Genomic DNA, 24,634 nt, shown 5'->3' on the forward strand with positions numbered 1-24,634 from the left:
ACAGCAAATAATCATGTTCCTTCTTGCCTCATGAAATAATACATAGCTGCAGCGTTGTTTGTTAGTACTTGTACTTCTGAAAAGGCAGGAATGCTCTGCATGTCAGATGGCAGACTGTGAGCTTTGTGACCCTTAGCGAGCCCCTTGAGAGGACAAGGGTTCGAAATCTGAAGGTAATGCAGATACTTCCACACAGGAATGGGAATTAGCAAATACAGATTTGGGCAGAGGAACTGGAGATCCACCACTGTAGTCAAGGAACTTATTGTGGGAGATACATACACACAACAGGCACAGAAAAGACACCTGAGCTTGGGGGAAGTACGTTGAGGCTACAAGGCACAGGAGATGGCAGCTGTGCCCTAAGGAAGGAGGTTTTAACAACACATTTGTGAGAGAAACACAGTTGAGGAGAGGCACCATTGTTTGGAGTCTCTTTTGGAAGACAGAATCCAGGTCAAGGAGAGATCAGGAGTAATGTGGTAAAATCTATGCTCCGAGTCAGATGACTTGCCTATTGACTTCAAAACAAAGATGGTTTTAATTACATAAAACGAGCTGATCACCCCTCAGAGAGAATTTCTTTGTAATAATACCAAATGTTGAAACATGGACAGACAGGTACTCTTTGCTTCCTTCAAGCAAGCTGCTCTGACTGGAGAACACTTCCCAGATGGTTCTCAGTGTCACAAAAAGACCAGAACAACAGCACAAATGGTACGTTCATACCAGAAATTTGAGCTGGGTGGAAACTTGGTGGATTGACGTGGAATTTAAAAAAGTAACAAAAGTAGAGGCGAATCTTAGAACAGTTTTAAAACTCTGAGGAAGTACTGAGCACAGAATCACCACCCTGAACGTGAAACTGCACATGAAGGTGTGAATACAGCAAAGGTTTAAGACAAAATCCTCTGTCTTCAAAATCAGTAATAAGAATAAAACCTCCTATGCTGAAATTAATCAGGTGGGGCCTCCGCTACTACTGCCAGTTCCATTAAAAAAAGTACTGTTCTTTTAATTTTGCATTTCTTTTGGGAAGGTTCCCTGAAAAGGTTTCAAGATGACCAGATGGCTGAATGAGACATCCATTGTAACAGTTGACCCCCCCACCTGGAGGCAAGCCAAGGCCAAGCTCCCAGAAAAGGTGATTGCCAATCTAGGGTGAAGGAAAAACCAACATTAGTTCTATTAAGTGCTCACTTTGGTATCAAATGCAAACATGTATGAGAAGCCTCCAATACTGGAGCAAAGGAAAAGGCTGAGGATTGTTTAAAGTGGATTTTGTCTCTTCTCCAGTAGCTCCAAGGTTTTTAGTTAACAGCAACATTTAGCAACAAAGAACTGTCTGAACGGAGACTATTGACACAAATGATTCTTCCTTGTGGTTAAGATCCAGTAATAACATATTTGAATCTTGTAAGGCGTGGAAGGCCTCACCCCTCTTCTGCTGAAAAGCTCGCTGCTTTCAAACAGATTGTAACTATTTCTTAGTTGTCTCCAGGGGTGCCCACGGACTGGAGCCTTTGTGACCCCTTCCCACCTATTATAATGGCTGTGCTGCAAGACACACCAAGTACAACTGCAGTAAGTTACGGTCAGTCAGCTGTACTCCTGCATCACACCCTGGTCTCCTTCTAACCAGGGAATCCGTCCATGAACTAGGACGGCCAGTTCCAGTAAGAGAACAATCTGACAGTGAGCCACCCTAATCTGGAGGCTAACCAATGATTACACCCATTTGAACGACCAGCTGGTTTCTTTAAGACTTTCTTTACCTATGAGGCCCATGGTTATTTCAATTTCTTACGTTACGCCTTCTGCAAACACCTTCACGGAATCCCTCCTGAACTCTTAGAGCATACCCGGGGAGGGGAGAACGCATAGCTGGGAGATGATTCTCCATTTTGCCTATCAAGAGAAAAGAGAATACTTTCTCCAGAAAAAAAGCCTGTTCTGGGAGGTGAACAGTAAGCTAAAGCTAGGCTTTAAGAGTGTATTTCCAACAGCATCACAGGGACTCCAAGGAAACATCCTCCCACAAAACCATTATGGCAGACACAGTTACTCGGTGTAATAGGCGGGGTTTGTCACTGCACAGAGGATCAGGGAGTAGCCACTTCCACGACAGAAGGTTCCAGGGCTCTGAGCACCGTAGTCTGAAACACGGTTGGTGTCAGGGTGGCCAGCGGGTTTGCAATTTAAAGATGCCAAGGACATGGTACACTGGAGACCATGACTGGCATTGCAAAAAGCTAAGTATTATCTCATTTAAACAAATACCACTGTCAATAAAGCAGAAGTCTAATGGTCCTTTTTTCCACCTGAAGGTGTCCGGGGGCCAAATCTGTATGTCACAGGTGCTTCTTCCTGCAGCAGATGCCTGTGGAGAAGCCATGCTAACATCAGAGAGCAAACTCACAGGTGGAATTTGAGCATTCTGCAGTGCTAAGCAAGAAAGTGAATCAAAAGGGCTTAGGATTCATCTTTCTGGGCACCAGAGGATGTTACCTCACTTTCCCATGAAAGTGTGTTCCAGACCATCTTCTACTTTTTGAAGATGTGCTGACAGAACACACTCTGAACAAAAGTTTTTCTCCAAAGCCAAGCGGGAACAGAGTTTGCATATATTACGCACAAGACAAAGCCTCAGATGTTGCAAAGCTGGCTCCTAGCATGACCTTTGTAGCCTGCGCAGGGAGGAAAGGAAAAAGAGCGTCACTACACGAACCTGAGAGTGACCATCTCAGATACTGTACTCTGGCTCTAGCAAAAGCAAATTGCAAAAGTACGGCATCTGCTTACCTTGCTACCATAGATGGTGGCGCAACTGGTCACAAAATGATGGGCCTGCTCTCCCATGGAAGATAGGCACGTACAGGAGGGAGAGGCCCCAAGCCCTGTTTGATGCTACCCTCCACGCTTCACACATGAGAAACCGTAGCCCCAGACGTGAGCCTGTGCGAAAACTACACATCGCACAGAGGGCAACACCAGGAAGGGGACAGTCACCTGGGTCCCAGCGCTAAGGACTAACTTCAGAGGACTGCGCAGCCCCGAGGGAAGGGCTCTCAGAAGAAACAGAGAATCCCCCGCTGGAGACCCCAGCAGGGCTACAGACACGTTCCCCTGCCAGGACACCCACCTCTCCCGGAGAAGCAGCCGGGCAATTCTTCCTGCTGAGATTTTCATCTGGAAAGAATTCCTGGTGGGCTCGACGGCCCATCTTTAGCACCTGCAGTGCGGGGGAAACGCAAAGGAGCAGAGGGCACACGGTTACCGACAGAAGCGCCTGGCAGCCGGGGGGACGCGAACGGCAGCTCCGCGGCGCGGCCGAGCCCCCGCCAGGCGCCGCCCTCCCCTCAGCGCCGCCGGGCAGCGCCCGCCGCCGGTGCCCGGCACAGCCCCGCCCGCCGCACGGCGGCCCCGCGGCCGGACCCACGGGGAGCCCCGGCCAGGCCTCCCGGAACGGCCGGCGCCGCTTTCCCCGACCTCCGCCGCCGCGCCGCGGGGGCTGCCGGCCCCGAGGCTCCCCCGGCCGGGCCGCGGTTAAACCCCCGGCCCAGCCCCCGCCCAGGGACACCGGGCCCGGCCCTGAGGCGGCCGCTCGCGCACCCGCCGCCGTTAACGGCCAGCGCGGGCCCGGCCTCGCCGCCGCCCGGGCCCGCTCACCCCAGCGACGCCCCCCCGCCGCGGCGCCTCCGCCCGCTCCGCCTCGGCCTCCATCCGCCGCCGCCGGTGCTTCCGGCGGACAGCCCGCCCCCGCCGCCCCGCCACGGCCTCGCCGCGACGCCCGGCCCGGCCCGCCGGTGCCGTCCCCGCCCCGTGTGTGGGCCCCGCCGCGGCCGCCCCCTTCCCCGGCCGCACCGCGGGGGGCGGCGGGGCGCGCCCCGGTAACCGTGCCCGCACCGGGCCCCTTAGCGACCGTAAGCCTTGGCCTGACTAACGGCGCCGCCGCTTGCCGGTCCCGCGGGCCCTGTGAGCACCGGGCTGTCAGCGTTCCACCGCACCGGCGTCCGGCTCTTCATACACCGGAGCCACCACCGAGCTCCGGAGCCCCGCAGAAGCCCCAGCCGTGGGGCTCTGTCTCCTCGCAGACGCTGGTGCCGGGTCTCCTCACGGCCTCTGGTGCCGGGCCCGGTCCCCAGCTCTCCAACGCCGGTTCCAGACGGGAGGCAGGCCCACGGGAGGCAGGCCCGGGGGTCGCACAACCAGCATTACACACACGCCTCCCAAGCATGAGTTGTGCACGGATTTCCACCGACACAACCCCAGTCCCTTTCTCGGCTGGACAGATTGATTGTAAATAGACCTGGGTTTAATGCCAGGTGTTAAATAAACATTCTGTTCTCTGGTGATTTGTCCATTTTGCCTGTATTCTGCTAGCATCTCTGACATTCCTCCCAATCTTCACCCATCCTCATTAGCCTAAATCATTGTCACCCATCTATTCTGCTGCTACAGTGAAAAACTGCGCCACGCCACAAACTGCACCGTTAACACTTTGCCGTGATGAAAATTGACCGTGTAACCCAAAAGTTTTAAGCCTTCCAGGAATACCTTTTACCCAAGGCACCAGATCTCACCCTGTACCTGCTTAGCTTTAGTAGAAGCTCACAGTCTGGCTGAAGAACTTTAAAAAGTCTAAATAAATTGTGTCAAATACTTCTCCTTTTTTCCATTCCTTACTGACATTTTCAAGTCGTTTTGCTGTGACTGTGATGATCTAAGGATTAAGTGAAATAAGATTTGTGGGCAGAGGTAATAACTTTTTATTAGACCAACTGATACAGCTGGAAAAAAACATACGAGTGTTTCTGTGCCTGAAAGCTTGTCTGTTTTTTCCAGCTATATCAATTGGTCTAATAAAAGATACTATCTCCCTTTACAAACCTTGACATGTTCAAGGAATTCAATGTGAGATGTGATTTTCCTTTTTTGAAGCCAGGCCGGTTAGGCTGCATGAAATGATGATCTTCCAGATACTTTGTTCTTCTCCTTTAATTAAGATTCAAGTCCTCATGGGGTAGAGAGGGCAGTTTTCACCTAGCCCCATGCTTCACCACCAGGGCCGTGGGACTGTGGCCCTGCAGTTCCCAGTTCCAATCCGTGCCTCCGAAGAGCTGCTGGAACAGTGCAGCTACACAGATACCAGGAGATGGAGGGAGCTGTAGCCCCCAGGTTGCAGTAGCAGGATGTCCAAGTACAAGCGTACGCTCACAGCTGACCTTCTTGACCAGGAAAAGAGCGTCCTAAAAGGAGCCTGATAGCATCCAGAGCAACATCTGCTAAAGCAGGAAGGGCATCCCTGGCGCTGGGAATCCTTGGGTAGGACTGCATTGCCAGCTGTGGCCCCAGAGAGGTAGCTGGTGGGGTGTTCCTACCAGCGTAGGAACAGTATGGGGTGCCACTCTGGGCAGACAGACCATGAAGCAGCAGGACCCATGGGTTAACTTGTCTGGAGCCGATGCCCCCCGAGACCCTCCTCACAATTCCCTCAGGTCTCCATCCCACTAGCACATCCCAGCTCCCCCCCAAGACACACCGTGCTGCTTGCTGCCCACCCCAGTGACAGCAGTCTCAGGCTGATTGAAGGAGGGTGGGGTCCACGTGCAGGACCGAAAAAAATCAAGCACTTGGGGAATCAAGCCTTGTCTCAGAACTGTGACTTCTGACTTCAGAGATCCTTGATGAGAGAGAACAAACATGCAGAAAAAATTAAACCTAAAATCTGCCCGGCCTTCAGTCCCTCTGGACTTCTCCAGTCATCGCAGTGGGGCTTATCACCCACCCTGATGCATTTTGCCTGCTTGTGGAGGGCAACAAGGCAGAAAGAGTCTTCATCCATCATTTCGTGTGGTGGCCAAAATGGATCTTGCTTGCTTTAAACGCTGGGGTCACCTTTTCTGAACAGCTTAATTCTCCTCTGTCTGACCGGTGACAGCACAGGCAGCATTTGATCCTGGGCCTAGAGCAGCACCACTCAGCTGAGGAGGGGACAGTTAACAGGACAAATGTTTGGTGCTGCTGTCGCTGTCTAAAGCCATTTTCTGTGTTTGTTGTCCATCCAGTTCAGGTCCGTGGTGCCATGGTTTCTCTTTCCCAGCGTACAGCTTCAGGTGTATTCTCAGCTCTCAGTCTGCCTTACTTGTTCAGTTTTGTCCTTGCTATAAATCACACTGCTGCCACCCCCTCCCATCTGAACAGCAAGTAAGAACTATGCAAGCATTCTTTTCACGGACAAGTTCTCACACCTAAGCATGGACTCTCTCCATCTGGTTTCAACCCAAACCCAATCGCGCAGAATAGGACTAACAGGGTCCCCCACTAGTGCTGTTTGCTGTTGATTACTCCTTGACTGGACCTATGAATAGAGCTTGTGTCTGGTCTTCCTTCTACTCAAGAGAAAGCCGGGAGAGTCTGGGAAAGCAATCACACTTGAGCACTCCCACATGCTTCTGGTCCTGGACCACCTTTAGAGCAAGGGCACACATGCGTAGTTAAAGCTACAGCTATGGTGGAAAGCCCACATGTAGCACTACTGTGGGAGAGAACAATGACCACCTTATTCAGCGCAGCCAAAGGTTTTGTTCAGTAGCTCTCTGGCAGCAGTAGGATTTATGGGATGCAGGGCAATTCCAGTAGCAACCAGTGACACAGCGCTGCGCCTTTCTTCCTCACCCAGTGCTCGTGTCAGGCGGCCAGCCAGACTCCCGATTTCAGCGCGGGCCAATTCATTGAAAACATTAAGCTTCCATGGCGAAGCAAAGCACTCGGCGAAGACTGCTGCCATAGCCGGCTCCACGCCACTGCTAGCTCTAAGAGAGCAGCTCCAAGCACCCCAAGTTTGATTTTTCTGCAATTTTTTTCTCCAAGCACCCCAAAAGCATTTACCCCATCCCTAAGGGGTTTTGGAGGAGGGAAACAACTGTAAATATTCTGTTATTTGTGCAGGTTCCAGGACAAAATCTCCTGACAACTGCAAAGCTTCAAACGGGAGGTTCCTCCCTCTGGAAAGTGGAAGGGGCTTTGACAGGCAGAAAGGGCCCACGCATTTGCCTGTCTTGATCTCCATGAGAACAGACACTTTTCGGGTTACATCAGTCCCAGCTCAGACTGTCAAACCCCAGTCAGGGTTGCCAAGTGTGAAATATTTCCTATGATACACGTTCAGTAGCCCTGTCGGGCTCTCCCTCAGCCCAGCTGGATTCCAGCACGTCCAAGACATGCAACCTGTTAGCGATGGCTGCTAGCAGCCACCAGCGGCGGCTCCAGTGCATGTCAGGCCACGGAGCTTCCCCGCCTCTTCTCAACCCAGAGAGAGAGCAATACCTAGAGCAGAAAATGAGTGGCCCAATACTGGAACTAGCACCACACCTACTACGTCCTTCTCCGCTACTATTTCCGAGCGGCAAGTCCCCACTGTCAACTCCTAAAAGACAAGTCTGCTCTCAGCCACGAGCAACGTAACCTTGTATTTCATGCTATTGCATTTCATCCCATTTCTACCATTTCAGCCATCAAAATCGCCTACCCCTCCTATAGGATATCCCAGTCCTCCCCCATATCGACAATCCCTCCCGATTTTGGATAAGCAGCCAATTTCATTAGCACTTCTATTTCAGCGTGCCAAGATCATTAATGAAAACTGGGCCTGGGACCAGCCACTGGGGAACTCTAGAATAATCTCTTATAATTCCTGTACTTCTCTCCATCTTAACTAATAACTCACCATGCGGCACTGTAGCAAATGGATTACTGAAGTCCAGAGCAATCAGTTCTACTGCATTTAGTGTGACCTCCAACCTGACGCGGGGCAGAGGAGGTCCCAGAATGGAAAAGCATCCAGAAATCATTTCAGAAGCACCTGGGGAGCTATAGAAACATCCATGCCGATCTACAGAAAAATATTCCACGGACAGTTAACAGCGGTGCTCAGACTTCGCACCTTACTCCAAGTCGTGATTAGCCTGACATCATCTTTGAGCCACCAGATCTCATTACATCTTTGTCTGCTCGGTCAAGGAACTCCAATTCCTCCTCCTAGTGACGCAGGCACAGCTCACCCTTTGACCCCCTCAGAGCCACAGGGAAGGGGCTCACCAGGTGCCCAGCACCCCCAGCCGCCCCATGCATTTCCTCGACCCTCTTCCATGCTCCGTGTCACCGCTGAGCCACCGCTCCCCGCAGCCCTGCCCAGCGTGCGCAGCCGCAGCCACAGAGTCACCGCGGACCCCACTGCCCCCAGTCGCCGGGCGCACCTCTCCCAGAGCACGAAGCCCCCAGGCCCTGCTCCCACCTCGCCCGCCGCTGCGTCCCAGCCTGGCCGCTGGCTTCTGCTTCGGGCAGGCGTGAAGCCGCCGGGCGCCTACGCCAGCCCCGGCTGCCCCTCTGCGGGCCCGGGAGAAGGGCCGGGCACCGGGCTGGGTGGCCATCACACCTGGGGCAGGGGCCGGTTGCCGATGAAGCCCCTGGGCACAGCGAGCACAGGCCCGCCCAGGGTAGGGGGCTGCGGCCAGACCCCGGGAGAGGAGCCCGGGTCGTGGGCCCGCAGCCCGGCCGGGGCAGGTGGCCCCTCTCCCGCGGGTGGCCCCGGCCCCCTGGAGGGCAGCGGGCGCCCGGGGCAGCACCGTCCCCTCAGGGCGGGCTGCCGCGGCGGCGGGCTCAGCGCCCCGGTGGTCGCCCACCTGCCCTCGGGGCCGCGGGGCTTCACCCTGCCCGCCCGCCGCCTGCCCCCGGGGCCTCGCAGGGCCCGCCGGCCCCGCCGCCTGCCCGGGCCCCGCCGCCCCCCGCCCGCAGCGCGGCGCCCGGCCCCCCCCCGGCCGCCGGGGCCCTCCCTCCCTGCCTCCCTCCCTGCCTCCCTCCCTGCCTCCCTCCCTGCCTCCCTCCCTGCCTCCCTGCCTCCCTCCCTGCCTCCCTCCCTGCCTCCCTCGGAAAAAAACCACATCAGGAAAGTATTCGGGGTATTTTTAGCCGCTTTTAATGCGATTTCGCAGCTGGAAGCGGGAGGGGCCTCCCCGCGCCGCCCGCCAGCGCGCAGCAGACCCCCGCCACAGCCCCGGCCGCCCCGCGCCGCCGCTGCCCGGCCGGCGCCAGCAGGGGGCGCCCGCGCGCCGCCGCTGTCCGCGGTGCGGCGGCCACGTCGGAGGGCGCGCGGGGCCGCCCCGCCGCGGAGGGGCCCGGCCCCGGGGCGCGAGGGGCCCGGCGCCGGCGGCAGCGCGGGGGGCGGCGGGGGGGGGCGGCTAGAGACGGCGGGGGAGCGGCGGAGGGCGGGCGGCGGCTGCGCGGCTGCTGAAGCCATTAGCGCGGTACTGCGGGCGAAGGCCGGGCTTGGAGCTCCCTCCCCCGCCCGAGCCCCGTCCCGGGCACGTCATGGGAGGGAGGTATAAAATTTCAGCGGCGGGGCCGAGGCGGCGGCAGTGTGCGCGGGAGGGGCGGCGCGGCGCGGCGCCGGTGCGGTGCGGGGCAGGGCACGGCGGCCAGCGCAGCCCGCGGTGCCGGCTGTGCCGCCGGCCGGGCGGGGAGCGGCGCGGTGCCGCGGTGCCGGCCGGCGGGGGCCGGGCAGCGGGCGATGTAGGGCGCGGAGCCCGGCGGGGGCATGAATGGTGCAGCGAGAGGGGCGGGCGCCGCGCTCCCCCCGCGGCGGCGGGGCGGTGCGGGCCGCTGACACGTGCGGCGGCGCGGCGCGGCGGGGCGCCCCCGGCTCCGCGGGACGCGGGGCGGCGCATGGGGAAGGAGCCCGGCGCGGCGAGGCACGGCGCCTGCCGCTTCTCCTTGCGGAGCGCTGCCAGCTCTTCCTGGAAGTCCTGAGTCGCGCACGGCGCAGTGAGTTCATGCACCTCCTCGCCAAGCCTCAGCCTGCGGGATCTGGGGAGGCTGCCGCCAGCACACCGCCCGGTCCCCCGCGCCCGCTCGCCGCCGCCCGGGGGTCTCTCCCGGGGGCCGCCGCCGCCCCCTCGCACATGAAGATGTACGTGCAAAGGGCTCTGGTGCTGCTCTCCCTGCTGAGCTTCGCCACCGTGAGCCTCTCGCTGTCCTCCTGCACCACCTTGGACCTGGACCACATCAAGAAGAAGCGGGTGGAAGCCATCCGGGGGCAGATCCTGAGCAAGCTGCGGCTCACCAGCCCCCCGGAGACCGTGGGGCCGGCCCATGTGCCCTACCAGATCCTGGCCCTCTATAACAGCACCCGGGAGCTGCTGGAGGAGATGGAGGAGGAGAAGGAGGAGAGCTGCTCGCAGGACAACACCGAGTCCGAATACTATGCCAAAGAGATCCACAAATTTGACATGATCCAGGGCCTCCCCGAGCACAGTAAGTGCCGGGCCCCCCCCCCCCGTGCCGGCCGGGGTGCCGCGCCCGCGGGGCCGGCTGCCCGGGATCCCGGGCGCGGAGGACGGGGGGCGCTGCCCCCCCCTCCCCCCCCCCCCCCCCGCGGGAGGGGCCGCTTTCCCGGCGGGGCGGGCGCGCGCGGGCGGGAGGGGGCCGCCGGGCGTGGGGCGCGTCTGCGCGTGCGGCGGGGGCGAGCGGGGCCGGGGGCCGGGGCGGGGGGGGGGCGGGGAGCACCGGGCGCACCGACGGGGCGGCCTCGCTGCAGGTGGAGGAGGTGGGCGCTGGCGGCGGCGGGTTGCGGGGTCCCCGCCGGGAGCGGCGAGCCGGGCCGGCGGCCGGAGCCCCGACACGGCGGGGCGGCTCGGGGAGAGCGCTGCGCGCCCGGGCTCGGCGCTGGGTGACGGGCAGGTAGACGGGCTCCTCCCTGCTGTAAGCCCCGGCGCCTGCCGCAGAGAGACGGGCAACCTGTGCGGCACCCGCACTGGGCCCAGCGAAGGTGGCGGGGCGGTGTCCGAGTGACGCTGCCGGGGGTGTCGCTCGGAGAGTGGCGGGGGTCGGAGGGCGAGTGGGAGATGACAGGGATGCTGAGCAGGTGCAAAGCAGACAGTGATGCGAAGGGCACCCCTCGAGGGAACGTGGGCACGGAGGAAACGTGACAGATGTTGAGCAGGTGCGGAGCAGATGATGAGCCGGCCCAGATGCGGTTGCTAAACAGATTCAGGTGCAGAAGCTGAGCAGATGCAGATGCAAAGACAGAGACTGAGCAGACATGAACCCCAAGCAGATTGCAGATGCTGAGCACATGTAGGCACCAGCAATTCTTTCTGTCTGTGCTTGGGATTCCTTAGGATTGGAAGATGGTCGTGGGCATGCAGTCACAGCACCAGCCAGGGTGTCCTCCTGTGATGTAGCGCGGTCCTGGGGACACGATTTGAACGCCAGCAGTTTTGGGGAGGAGCTGTGACTTGGTGCAGGCAGCCTCAGAATGCAGTTACTCTGCCAGGTTTATGTTAATCTTGACATATGATGAGCTGGAATAAGAGCTACAGCGTGGTAATGCAACAAATTTCACTTAATCTCTAGCAGACTGCGCTCCATATGGTTATATGATTAGCTCTTCCTCAGGAGACACCAAGGCTCGAGGAACAGAAAGTGGACAGGGTATAGCAGCTTACCCCGTTATTTCAACATTTTTGACCTACCGAAGCGTTGTTTGTGAAATTCTAAAAATAGATGGGGAAATCAAGTGTCTGTGCAAAATAGTACAGCCACCTGATGAACTGGTGTGTTTTGGGGAAGGAAACAGGGAAAGCACAACAGCGGGAAATGAAGTCAGAGGAGTGGATTTGGACGAATAGAGGGGAAAGAGGAATGAAGACATGTGGTGCATGAGAAGGAGCAGTGAGGAGGAACTGTGGGTTGGGAAAAATTCCTATGGAAATGAATGAACCTGTCCCTTGACCCTGTAGGACACTAGGGGAAGGTGCTGAGCAGTGGGTTCAAAAGACCAAGTAGTGCTGAGATTGAATTCCTGGGAGTGGGCAGTGTAGATGCCACCACCCAGAGAAAGAGGGACTTTGGAACTGGGTCACACTGGGAGAGACTAGCTCCAGACAGGCCGTGGTGTGAAGACATGTGCTCCTTCTGAAACCTGGGGAGTTTCATCGCTTACACCATGGCTGCATTTGGCCCTGTGTCTTCAGAAGTGGCTGATGTTCAACTTTCCCATGACTCTGTCGCTGTGCCAGGTGGTGATCTCAGAGCACACTCTGAGCCAAAGCCAGTCTCCTCTTGGAGGGGGGAAGGGGAGGACTGCTCCATTGAGGGAACTGCAAGGATGATACGGACAAGTCTGAAGTGTGTGCGCACACACACGCGCTGTTCTAGCTCCAAACTATTAGTCAAGCGGCTCGCTAGCTCAGAGAAATCCTTCTCAAAGACTTAAGGCCCAAAAGTGAGGAGAGCTGAAGAACACAAATAACAGCTGGGAAAGCCCCATCCTTCTAGGAAGGAAGGATATTCAGGTCCAGGTTCCCCATTCCTGCTCTGAGCTGTTTGGTGACTCACAGAATGGTCTTTCTGCTGTGCCTCTCAGCGACATTGCCTGAATCGTAGGGGCCTTTCTTCCAGAGAATAACTTGCTCTCAACTGGCCATTCACTTCAGGGATCTCCTGTAACTCATGGGGGATGTGGCTCCCTTGAGCACTGACTTGGTTCAAGCTCAGAGAGCATCTGCAACGATCCTGCAAACAGCTCTGCTTACTTTCCTGAGGAAAACCAGATGCCATTTTCCAAGCCAGCTTGAGAGACAAGGCAATTAAAGCCATGGGCCAAGCGTCTCTTCCCTCCAAACCTGCCGCCTGCAGAGTTCCAGAAGGATCAATTTTTTTTCTCCAAAGTTACGCAACTTTTGCATGAAACATCTTGAAGTACCAATAGTCTCATACAGAGTGAAGTGGTACCTTCTTGCAGACCACCTGCCCTTCCTTGACATCAGACTCTAACCACGCAGACATCAGCCTTCTTGGGGCTTGCCAGAAACACCACCTGTGTATCAACAGCAGCACGTGGAGAACCTGCACCTCGCTGAGAGCAGAGGAAGAGGGAAGCTCCCAAAAGAACCTGCTCCGCGTATCACATCGTCTGCGCTAAGAGGCTGCTGGGCTTGTTGTTTGTGCAGTCAACAGCTCTGGGCTGCACAGTTATAGCAGGGTCCAATCGTGAGGGTAGGTCCTGTCGTGTCAGACATAGCGTGGCATGGGCGCACAGGGCGTCACAGGTTTCCTGTCTCCAGGCTTGCTTACAGCCACTGAGTGCTGACTGGAAGAGCTTGCAGGAATATTGCCTCCAGGCTTTGTTCTGTGCTGGTAGTTGGGACACGTCTGGATTCCAGTGTGGTTAATACACTTGAGCCTGGGACTGGACCAAGTTGCCTGAAAAATCACCTCGCCTCTTTTGCCTGTGACCTCTTGCAAAAAGTTCTTTACCCCATGAGAGTCGGCTTCCTGGGAGTGAGACCTGTACCCTGGACACCACGCTATGAGGAGCAGGTTCCAACCTCACGGTGTTCAGAGTGAAACACCCAACGCAGCTTGATCTCCCCATCACAGAGGGCTTGTTCCCAGCGTACAAAGGGAACGTGAAACAATTTCTTAGGGAAAACAGCTATTCCTGGTGCCACTAGGAAGGTCTCCCAAGACACTAGTACCTTGCTCGTGAAGTAAATAGGTAGAAGGCAATGTGGGGACAGCAGGCAAAATACAGTAGATGGTGATCTCTTACCACCATGGCTGCCTAGCTTGCCAAAAAGCTTAAGAATAAACAGTAAATTACTTTGTCTTATCTGTGCTGTAGGACCAGATCTACAGTCTCTTAACAGCTGGTCAGATAAAGCATTACTTTTGGAAGCAGATACTGGGCTAGACTGACCGCTGGTCGGATCTAGAAAGGTGACTCTGATGATGACTGGGACACCCCTCGTGGACAGGCAGCCAGGTCTGAAATGGAAGGGCAGGCTGTTTAACAGCACTATTAATAGGGCTAGGAGTGCCAAACAGCTTAAGGGGGTATTAAAACAGTATCTGCCTGGGTCTAGGACACAGAACAGTTATCAGCGTTAGACTTCAGCTGGGAAGATGCCTTTGGGCAGGCATTTAATGAGATCAGAGCTTGGGTTTTCTGCTGTGCTTTTCTGTGGCATAAAACCTAGGACTGGTCACGGTGCTGGAGTCACCACAGCGGGTGTTCTCACATGCCCCGGTGTGCTCTCTGTGCGGTTGTGCTGAGCGTAGCAGCTCATGGATGCAATGGGGTCTGCTGTCCTGGGATTACTGTTCAAACATCCATCCCTTCAACAGCTGCCAGAGACTCGCCTGTGTGGAAAAGCTGTTCCAGTTGTAAAAATGACAAACCCCCCTCCAATTAAAGCCCAGCATAAGCATCTTGTCATTAGCTTATTGAGTAAAACTTTAGCACCCTTAGAACACATCCTTGTAAGCCGGCAGGCTGCTGCTTGCTGAATCTGATTGTAGCACAAGAGGAAGACCTTCATCTTCATGGACATGACTCTGGAAGTGCATCAGTGTTGCTCAAACCAGAATTTGGCACGGGAGGTGAACCTCTGTGCTCAGGCGCTGAAACATCTTCAGAAGCTGCTTCCCTGGGGAGACAGTGGTGGTGGTGTGGAGAGGGGCCAACTCCGGGAATGTAACTTGAAGGTTGCTTCAGCTAGGGCTGCCAGCCTGTTTGTCACAGCCTGGCGCGCTGGCTGGGCACAGGTGATAGTTTTTCTTTCTGTTTCTTTTTTTGTTTAAAACAGACTTAAATATCAGCTGACATGAGAGCTCCATGTTGCATTGGACAACAGTCAGAGGTCACACAAGAGGCTCTGTAGGGCTGCCAACAAACCTGCACGTGGTCATACAGCAGGAGCTGCTGTGCCTTGTCTGCAGGAAGCCTTAATGATGCTAGATCCCTGAAGGCTAACAGAGGTCAATAGGAGAGGAACAACAGCAACGACAAAGACTTTTCCATGGGACCAAAATGGTTCTATTGGAGAAAGGCTTGTTTTCTCTTGAGGGTGTTTGTTTTGGACCTCCTAGCTTTTACCTACTCTCTTCCAGGGCATCTATGAAATGGATTTTTCTGTTCAGCAGGCACACATCAAGGCAGAGAATTGCTGCGTTATTTTCTGCTCCTGTGTCTGATTTCCGTAGGCTGCTCAGCATACTGCTCTGTCCTTGAAGAACCCTGTATCTAGTACTATTCATTAGTTCCTTCTCCAGTTTAGGAGTGAGACCTATCTTAAACCCCAGTTCTTTCAACATACACTGAATAGTAACTGCCCCAAAAAGTCTTCCACACCTCATGCTTTGTGGATGCTTGGCTGGCTTTCATTCTAGGAGACAATGTCAAGGTTTGTAAAATTAAGATTCAGTGACAACAGGATCACCTCCTCTGTGGCTTCTTATCTCCAGCATAAGCAGAGCCACACCATCGTTGCTACTGGGAATGGGCCCCACTAGCTGCAGTGGGGTTGCCCCATTGCCTTGGCTGGGGTTGTCATTTTGGATGCAGCAGATTCACGACCATTAGCAACATTTGATGAGCAGAGTTAGAAGAGATAATATTAAAAATACTGTGGTTGATCTCTACTGTTTCTCTGGCTTGTGGCATTGAAATGTATCAGTGGCAGTAGGGGGAAGATGTTGCAAAATGTTGCAATGAAGACCAAGTTTGAGGGAATTCATCCTGTGTTAGCTAGGTAGCCATGCTTCACAGGTGGCAAGATGTTTGAGTGACAGGCGTCTGCTGGAAAGCTCTTTCTGAAATGGTATTTATTTGAGATCCCACCCCTCTGACCTATGGTTCTCCACCTTTCCATCTTTCTTTCTCCTAGATGAGCTGGGCATTTGTCCAAAAGGTGTCACCTCCAACGTGTTCCGCTTCAATGTGTCCTCAGCAGAGAAGAACAGCACCAACTTGTTCCGGGCTGAGTTTCGGGTGCTGCGTGTGCCCAACCCGAGCTCCAAACGCAGTGAGCAGCGCATCGAGCTCTTCCAGGTGAGTATTCTTCCCACCTTCCCCTGTGCCTGAGCCCAGAATAGCTTAGCTCCTTAATGGTTCCCTCAACTGGGACGTGCTGGGCCACAGAAGAGAGAGAGAAGTCCCATGCTGTAGCCCAGGCTTCTTCCAGCGTATGCAGTGATAGAGTCACCTACTTTTTCTTTTTACGGTGTGGTGCTGTCCTTTCCCCAATCACATGGGCTGGCTGCTCTGAGCACCCTGGCATGGTGCCCACCGCAGCTCTTCACTGCACTGGGAAGGGGAGCTCCTCGCCGGTGCAGCAGCCCTGACCCTCCTGTCACGTCCGCATGCCTAGGTCCCTTAGCAGTTTTGTTCCTTTGACTGTCGCAGTGCAGTTGGTGCTAATCCAACGGGTGGAGCTCTCTATCTTGTTGCAGACTTACTGGAAAAATAATGCTTGCTTTCAGCGTTCCCTTCAGCAGCAGTTCCTCAGGGGCACAATTCATGGCACTGTTAATTCAGGTACTTCTCTGGAGTTTGGTTTGAAGCTATGGACTCCCCTGGCAGAACAAGGTCTGGTTCGGGTTTGGAAGTGGTCTTAGGCTGGGCTGGACCATCCAGCTAATTGTACAGTTTAGCGTCCAGGCAGCACATTCCCACAGGCTGGTGTCTGTCCACTTTGCAGTAAGGGTGCAGGTAAAACCGCCCTGTGGCTGGTAGCTCTTGAGAACTTCCTGGAATTCAGCTTCAAAGGTCAGAGCAATTGTCCACCAGATGACACAACTGACAAGGAGGCAATCCCTCCCAGAGCTTCTCCGTAGGTTCAGTGCTCTGTGGAGTGAAGCTCCTGCAGGAAGGAACACCTTGCACAGGCTGTGGCGGTTTGTCTGGAAGTGGGAAGAGATGCCAGAGCAGGGGGAGAGGTCTCCAAACCTGATCAGCCCTGCTGTGTTGTGATAGAAGCTGAAGAGCATCGGACACTTGAAAATACCACAGTGTAGGACTCAGCAGGCTTGCTGGGCAAGGGACCTGTGGCAAGATACTCTAGAACCAGCAGTAGGCAACAACTCTGAAATCCAGACCCACATCCCACAGGTGTATACGGAATCAAACCCCACCCATTAGATCAATCGCTGTGTGCTTCTGCCTCTGGATATGTGCCCCAAAATGAGGATGAATTGAGGGAGGTGGGCTGCTTAGGACACAGAAATAAGTGTTGTGCAGATCTCTGGAGCTCAGGTTGGTTGTGAAGCACATCCTTCTCACCTGTGCCAGGGTATTCCTGGTGTCTCATTCACTGGGGCCAGCCTTCTGAATTAGTTTTTAGCAAGCTGTGAAAGAAAAAAGAGCCAAGGCTGTCCCTTCCTTATGCATGGCACTGGCTGATTCTCTCTACCACTCACTCCTTCTGACGCAGATCCTTCGGCCGGATGAGCACATAGCAAAGCAGCGCTACCTCAGTGGCAGAAACGTGCAGACACGAGGCTCCCCTGAGTGGCTGTCCTTTGATGTCACCGAGACTGTGCGTGAGTGGCTTCTGCACAGAGGTAGGGGTCTTAGCTGGATCGGGTGTCAAAGCATCTGTAGCAGCATGGATCAATGTTGACAGGAGTATCTCTCTGCTCCCCTTCTTGCGGGAGCCTGGGTCACGTAGAGGACAGCTGCTTTCAGTGTGAGAACAAGCCTTCCCCCAGAGAGCTACCTCAGTGTGTGACGTTTGCTAGATTCCTAGCTCTGTCCTGGAGTCCCCACTGTGTAGCTCTGTGGGCTGAGTCAGAATGAGGATTCATCCTCTGGAGGAGGAAATTGTTTTCAATGAGAGATGCCGGAACGTTTTTCGTTCTTCAGTTCTAAGCCCAGAGGGCACCCCTCTGCTTGTCTAAACTATCATCTGTAATACATATAAAATGAGGATTGTCCTGGTTTAATTTTCCTGTGGAGCAGAGCAAATCTAGTAGGGGAAAAAACCAGCAAGGATCCTGGTTTCCGTAACAGTTTACAGCTTGTCAGGTATAAAGGTAAGGAAATACCAGAGGCTGACACACCTAGACAGATGGAGGCTTCAGCTCTGCAGCGAACATACCTCTGCCACCACCGGGCAGCCCAACAGATAGTTATGGGGCAGCTCCCAGCAAGAACACTGACCCCATTCACAGCTGGAACACAGGCACCGTGACTCACAGCTGGATTGGCCTCACAGATAGAAGCTAGGTGCCACTGAAAACTGGAATGCAGGTACTGGCAAGCAGCCGCTCGCTGGAAGGGTAAGCTGCGAACTTGCAGGCTCCTCCTTTTTCAAGCAATCTAAGTTGTGTCCTGATGGCTGGAGTTCAGGGCTGGAACTGCAGTGAGCTCTGGGCAGACACACTAGCTGACAAGACATCACAGAGTGTACAGTGCCTAGGAAAAAAGGTGCTGGGCACCTTGTCAATGCCCTGGGGAGCCAGATGTTTTAATTCATGGCACAACATAAAAAAGTATCTTTCATAAGAGTCTTGTATTCCCTTAGTCAGGCCCACACAGCATGACTGGTCCAGGAAGTTATGAAAATAGACTTGCCTCTGGAAAGTCTGTGTGACTTAGACTGCTAGCAGTTCAACAAAACAGGAGGTTGCAGCTGCTGAGAAAAATGCTTGCAGTGAAATTACTTGTCCACATCCAACTTGCTCATTTTCAGATCTCTGCTTCAGACACTAACCAGAAGCCAGATAGCAGACAGGTACTGAGGATGGCAAAACTGGTTTAACACAGACGCTGCAAGCCAGCTCTTAAAAATACTTGTTTTCCAATGGAGCTCTTTGAAGCTCACAAATGCTTTTGGATGCTGAACTGCCCAAAAAACATAACCTGGAGCACCCTCCTCACCTGCCCAGGAAGCTCCCTTTAGCAAGAGCAAGGCTTTTGGCACAGGTGAAGCCACAAGATTCTGCTTCCCATTCTTCTTTCCAAGGCAGCTTCTGTTCCCCAACTCTGATAGCATCCCTGACTTTGAGTCTGTCAACCCACAGTCTAGCAGTTATCACAGTACATGTCCTCAGTGAAACTTCCCCATGCCAGGAGTTGTCCCAGCTGAGGAAGACTGTTTCTCACAGAGTTCTCTTCTTTGCAGAGTCCAACCTTGGCTTGGAAATTAGCATACACTGTCCGTGCCATACTTTTCAACCCAATGGGGACATCTTGGAGAATTTGCACGAGGTCTTGGAGATCAAGTTCAAAGGTGATAAAGAGCTGGGTTAGGGGAGGCTGCTGGGGAAGCCTGGAATATCTAAAGAAAAAACGAGGTCCTGCTTTGCACATTTGAGCATTTTACGTTGCATAACATTCGTCTTAAAGCATACATATCTGGGTTTGCGTGTTGATTATGTGGGTATATCCACTTTGCACATAGGTTAGAAATGGAAGAAAGTAAGTACAGGCTGGGTGGGGGTTTGCACGAGTGTCTGCAGAAAGAAATAATTTTGTATTTCAGTGTCTCTCTGGGAAGTTCAGCTTGATGCCTTCTCAGATTTCCACGGAGGCTCTGCTTTCCAGTTAGGGTGACTGAAACACAAGGAAGTCAGGCATCCTGTGTGAGGTGGCCCAGCGAGTCAGTGGCTTGGCTGGCCTAAGAACTAGGAACCTCCTGGCTTGCAGCCCTGGGCTGCAGCCACTGGCCCCCACAGGCTCCGTTTCTGAGGCTGTTCTGCAGAGTGCCAATGATCTGACATCTTCTTTAAACCATTCATCTTCCTGCCTGTCCTGGGACCGAAGCCAGGAGTGAGTGGGATGGATTAACGGCCCCACCAGCAGTTTGCAAATGGTAAAACAGGTGGCCCACAAGCCTCTATTTCAGGCCTGCAGCAGTCACATTCACCAGGAGCACGGGGGTCCCTGTGAGGGAAGAAGGCTCAGAGGAAGTGGACGTGGTGCCTGAATCCTTTTCACCCTGGTTCGAGGGCAGGCATGAGGGTTTTAAAGGAAAAGTCTTGCTGCATCCTCCACTTCCATGCTGATTTCTTCTTTGGGGATCCTGTTTTTTCTGAAGGCATTGACAGTGAGGATGACTATGGCCGTGGGGACTTGGGGCGCCTGAAGAAGCAGAAAGACTTGCATAATCCCCACCTCATCTTGATGATGTTACCCCCACATCGGCTGGAGAGCCCAGCATTGGGAGGCCAGAGAAAGAAACGGGCCCTGGACACCAACTATTGTTTCCGGTGAGAATCCTGCCTGGGGTGACCAGGTCCCGTGGCCGAGGTGGGCAAGCATGGTGAGACACCATGCCACGGGGAAGGACAGAGCCCTCTGAGGGGGGTGTGGGTCACCATGGTGCCACAGAGGCCACGTGACATGCAGAGCTTAGCCAGCTGCTCCTTCTGGTGTCCAAGAAGAGGGTGCTGGCCAGCTCAGCAGAGTCACTATGTGCTTCTGGCTGACCCACTGGCTAGGGGGAGACTTGCAAGCGGCTACCTGGAGCAGGGACCGGTGGCAGCCCCCTGCTAGCTCCAGGTGCCACAGAGCAGCTGGGTGCTGCTGTGGACAGGTGGGGTGCTGCCTCCCTGGGCCAGTGGGTAAGCTGCCTGCCGGCAGGCACAAACAGCCCCAGGCTGCTGAGCTGCCCACCACTGCTCGCCTGTGCCACTGCTCCGCACCTGGTGCAGGCAGACACCACGTCGCACAGAGCACTGCCGGTAATAGTCCTGCTCAGAAAGCTGCGTCACACCATCGCGTATAAGGCCCCTCTTCAGATTCGCTGTGTTTCGATGCTGTGTTTCAGGAACCTGGAGGAGAACTGCTGCGTGCGTCCTCTGTACATCGACTTCCGACAGGACCTTGGCTGGAAATGGGTCCACGAGCCTAAGGGCTACTTCGCTAACTTCTGTTCGGGCCCTTGTCCGTACCTCCGCAGCGCAGACACCACTCACAGCACGGTACATCCATTACATTGTCCTGTCAGGGCTTGTGGCTGTGACTCCCCCTTCCTCCCTAAGTCTCATCAACGTTCGGTCACTTCAAAGCAGCAAAAGCAGTTCAGGTCAATACTTGTAAAAAAGCCGTCCAAGAAAACTGCAGAAAAGAGGCCAGGTGGTTCAGCAGGGAAAATGTGCTTCCTTTGGACTCAATACCAAGTCCGTATTTCCAGCCAAATGTTGAGGAGGGAGGAGGAGGATGCTGTCTCTTGGATAAGATGTGAAACAGCAGGACCAATGGTTTTAGGGTACTTATTTGGTAATGGCCAGAGCGTTAACTGAATTGTTCACATCAAATGTCAACTCTGGTAATTATCTTCTGCCTAAATGTCTCCTGCAGTTTGCACTGGACAGAGGATTTTCCTGCGCTGTGTGCCATGCTGTCATGCAAAACTGTTGTGCCATGGCACGCAGTTGCCATCTGCTACCACAGGGGCAGCTGTAGCCCAAAAGTGAAGGGAAATCCACGTCCATGTCCAGAAGTCAATACAGCCATGCAGCGAACTCTCCCTTTCTGCACAGGCATCCTTTCCAGCTGTATAAATCCCACCTGAACTATGGCAGGGAGGAACCTACTAGGCAGTGAGATTCACAAGTAAAACTTAACAGAAAGTAAACGTCTTAGAGGTAATGCGCGAGTTACCTAGTTTAACATGAGTACACTAGGCAGTCTTTGGGAAGAATACCACCTGAGCCTGGCTGCTGTCTGGAGTGGAAGAAAATCAAAGCAATAGAAAAGCACAAGCACAGGAGAAGTACTAGGAGCCGGTAGTTCATCGCCGAGGTACGAAAAGCCAGAGGAAAAACCCTGCGCTTCTGTCCACAGAAAAGGCAGCAGTGCAGACTGCAACAGCTCACTGGGAGCTTAGCTTCAGGCTTCACTAAAAAGTTACTGGAAAAAGCCGGTTCGGCTAAAGAACAGATAACTAGGTAAAGATGATGTTGCAGAAAAGATGCTAACATTTTCTTGACGGCTTGAGAGTCTGCACAGCAGCAAGGCTCACTGAAGCTCAAGGACTAATACCAGTGGGAACAGTTGATCTGTGGGAATGAAGGAGTGAACAGATGCTGGGCATTAAGCACAAGACAAAGCAGGGGAATGAACAGCTTTGAAAGGGTAATGGGCATGTTGCTTTACCATCTGGTTGTCCTGAGGAGCTCTCTAGGAGATAACTGGACTGAATCAGTGTGAGAGAAAGGAGATTTTAGAATGGTTCCTAATGTTCTTTTCTTGAGCGAGAAAGGAAACAATCAAGCATCAAGGTCAGTTGAGTGATCCAAGAAACTTTTAGAACAATGTAGCTGCAGACAGCTTGCCAGCAACACCTAGAAAAAACATGGTGAAAAGAAGATTTCTCACCAGTCTGTTTTATCTACTGTCTCTGTTGAGTAGAGCAGCCCTGGAGCACATGGTACCCCTCTGGTACAGCCAGGGGTACTTTGCTTGGTAACCCAGAGAGCTTGTAACAGAACGACTGCGATTACATGGATCTGGATGACAGAACAGGATGATTCCTTAGCATCTCTCAGCCCAAAGACTGTAAAGTAGTTAAAAACCAATGTGCCAGACCCTGTCGTTTATACCAGATATGCATTAATCAGACCACAGCAGTGCAGGTGAGATCATGGTTTGGCCCTGCAACTCAAGAAGTTGCTTACCACTGAGAAGTGGCCACCTCTGGCAAGAACGTGGCAACTATTCTGTAGCGGTTACATGGCTGAAGTGTACAGTCATCTGTGGGCTGGGGCCAGCTGGGAGGAGGAATCCAGTGGGGTCCCACAGGACACTGTCCTGGCTCCAGCATTACAGTGTAATGACTTAGAGGACACAGTGTAGGGAGAAAGCATCAGACCGTTCAAAGCTGGGAGGGATTTGCGGATACTCCAGAGGATTGGCATCCAGCTGTACTATCCAGAGATGTTGGTTGAAATAAGCAGCATTCATGTTCTTTCTCTGAGTTTCTTTAATGGAACCCAGTCTTGTTAAAAGCAAAAATTGTGATTAGACACCATACGAAATTAGAGATGAAAGGAGATGACTACTTGCACTCCTTCAACCCTTAGGCATCAGGCCAGGGCAGGTGAGTCCCCTTAGAAGCAGGCTGTAATCGGGAAGTGACAGGGGACTACTTGCCCCAGGGAAATACCCTCTGATGAGCACAGCCCAAGCACGTAGAGGCCTGTTGGCTTTGCTGTCCCTTCCTGTCCTCAACCACTTAAATGTGTTCCTGACTTTGTCACCACATTTACTTCATCTCTGCAGGTGCTGGGCTTATACAACACTCTGAACCCTGAGGCATCCGCTTCGCCCTGCTGTGTCCCCCAGGACCTGGAGCCACTCACTATCTTGTACTATGTCGGGAGGACCCCCAAAGTGGAGCAGCTGTCCAACATGGTGGTGAAATCCTGCAAGTGCAGCTGAAAGGCACCCTGGCCCGCCCAAAGCCAAGAGAGAAACTGTCAGCACCCACTCTCCTGCTCCCAGGCTAACACAAAAGGAACTGGGGGTCAGAGACTATGCATGCTGAGGGCCGAGTGCCGAACTATGTGGCTTAGGGTCTGGCAGCCCTTGGGGATCTCTTCTGGAACATTTCTTGGTCTTGTTGGCAGTGTCATGTTCTTTCTGGGAGTTACTTTGGTGACACGAAGGCCACACTCTCCAAAATGGCTGGACAGTTGGTGTGGAAGAGAAGGACAGGGTAGAAGAACTGCTGTGCGTTTGAATGATGGGTGGTTGAGCTGGAAAAGCAAGGGGATGAGAAAGAGCAGGTGAAAGGGGGAATGAAAATGGGGAGATGTTTTCTGTTCTAGCTTTAGCTATCTTAGGACCTCAGCGCTCCCCACTGGCCTGAAGAATTAAAGGTTTCCCGTGGAGGAGGAAACCCTGGAAGTTTCTGTACAGAAAGAAAATGCACCAAGAAGGGAAGCTGCTGAGAGAAGAAATGCTCAGAGATACAGTTAGACTTTTGTTCCTCAGAGCTGTGATCCAGGAGTCCTGCAACTGAAACTCTGTGTCTGCCAAACCTGTTAAGTTCAGTTGGCAGATCCTGGCTATTGGTTTCTAAATGCAAACTGCAAGGCTTCCAGCCAGCCTGCTGAGGGTGGGCAAATACATGGAAAGAGGGTGCTGAGTCCATTTTCAGAGGGATTGATGTCTCCATTCAGGTCTTTTCCCTTCCTGGAGTTTCTGAGATGGTTTCTGGGTCAGGGCAGGAGCAATATCTGTGGGTACCTGAATATTGGTCCCAGTCATTCATGGGCTGATACACCCTGAGGACCTCTTGTCTGTTGTGGTTTGTGAGGTGCTTTGGGGTGTTCTGCACCTGTTCTGCACGATGACCTGAACGTGGCCCAGGCCTTACCTGCCAAGACTTAAAAAATAGTAATCTCAAAAACATTGTAAAAAATAAATATTTGGCGGGGGGGAGATGCTCTTTTTTTCCACAAGCAGGTTGTTTGTTGGAGGGTTAGATGGTTGGGGGTTTTTAAACTGCTACTGCTGTGGCATACTCTGTCAGTCAAAGATCTTCCCCTATCCAAAATGTATCTTCAAAGGAACATGCAGAATTTAGGTCACCCAGAGACCCCCATAATGGAAATGCCTTGGTACCCTCAAACCGTGCCTGGTGTATACGTGCCCTGTCCCACCCTGGTCTTTCAGACACGTACTCTGGCATCTGCTTCTGACAGATTTGTATTAAGGTCCCCTCAAACATAAAATACTTCCAACAATAGTGTTTAAATAGCCAGGGCAGTGCAGTTGCCACAGCTGACAAATGTCCTATGTCCATTTGGATATATATGGTCTGCCAGTAACGTACATACAGGT

At 53.8% G+C, this 24,634-nt stretch overlaps 2 protein-coding genes across 8 annotated transcripts in view; one reads left to right on the top strand and one right to left on the bottom strand.

Annotated features, from left to right (window-relative positions):
- Positions 1-4,150, bottom strand: part of IFT43 (intraflagellar transport 43) — a 44,846-nt gene extending 40,696 nt beyond the window's left edge. Inside the window, exons 1-2 of one of the 7 annotated variants that reach the window (XM_055804694.1) lie at positions 4,008-4,150; positions 3,143-3,232 (exon numbers count right to left, since the gene is read on the bottom strand). In XM_055804694.1, coding sequence (XP_055660669.1) covers positions 3,143-3,232; positions 4,008-4,025 — 108 coding nt within the window. In that variant the 5' untranslated portion in view covers positions 4,026-4,150. Of the gene's footprint in view, positions 1-3,142; positions 3,233-3,612; positions 3,801-4,007 lie in introns of those variants that run through there. The other 6 variants (XM_055804702.1, XM_055804677.1, XM_055804690.1 and 3 more) reach the window with 6 other exon arrangements.
- Positions 4,151-9,306: 5,156 nt separating this feature from the next.
- On the top strand, positions 9,307-24,247 carry TGFB3 (transforming growth factor beta 3). The gene is made up of 7 exons (XM_005243871.4): positions 9,307-10,311; positions 15,729-15,892; positions 17,274-17,403; positions 18,966-19,073; positions 19,881-20,052; positions 20,613-20,766; positions 23,069-24,247. Exons 1-7 carry the CDS (start codon positions 9,600-9,602, stop codon positions 23,225-23,227), a joined length of 1,599 nt encoding a protein of 532 aa, XP_005243928.2. The 5' UTR covers positions 9,307-9,599; the 3' UTR covers positions 23,228-24,247.
- The last annotated feature ends 387 nt before the right edge of the window (positions 24,248-24,634 follow it).

This window comes from Falco peregrinus, chromosome 1, assembly GCF_023634155.1.
Source record: "Falco peregrinus isolate bFalPer1 chromosome 1, bFalPer1.pri, whole genome shotgun sequence".
Taxonomy (NCBI): Eukaryota; Metazoa; Chordata; class Aves; order Falconiformes; family Falconidae; genus Falco; species Falco peregrinus.

Bases quoted from the DNA above. Each gene is read 5' to 3' on its own strand.
- TGFB3 (XM_005243871.4), top strand. From the start codon at position 9,600: ATGGTGCAGCGAGAGGGGCGGGCGCCGCGCTCCCCCCGCGGCGGCGGG. The intron at 15,893-17,273 runs GTGAGTATTCTT...CTTCTGACGCAG, and splicing joins AGCGCATCGAGCTCTTCCAG to ATCCTTCGGCCGGATGAGCA. The intron at 20,053-20,612 runs GTGAGAATCCTG...GCTGTGTTTCAG, and splicing joins GACACCAACTATTGTTTCCG to GAACCTGGAGGAGAACTGCT.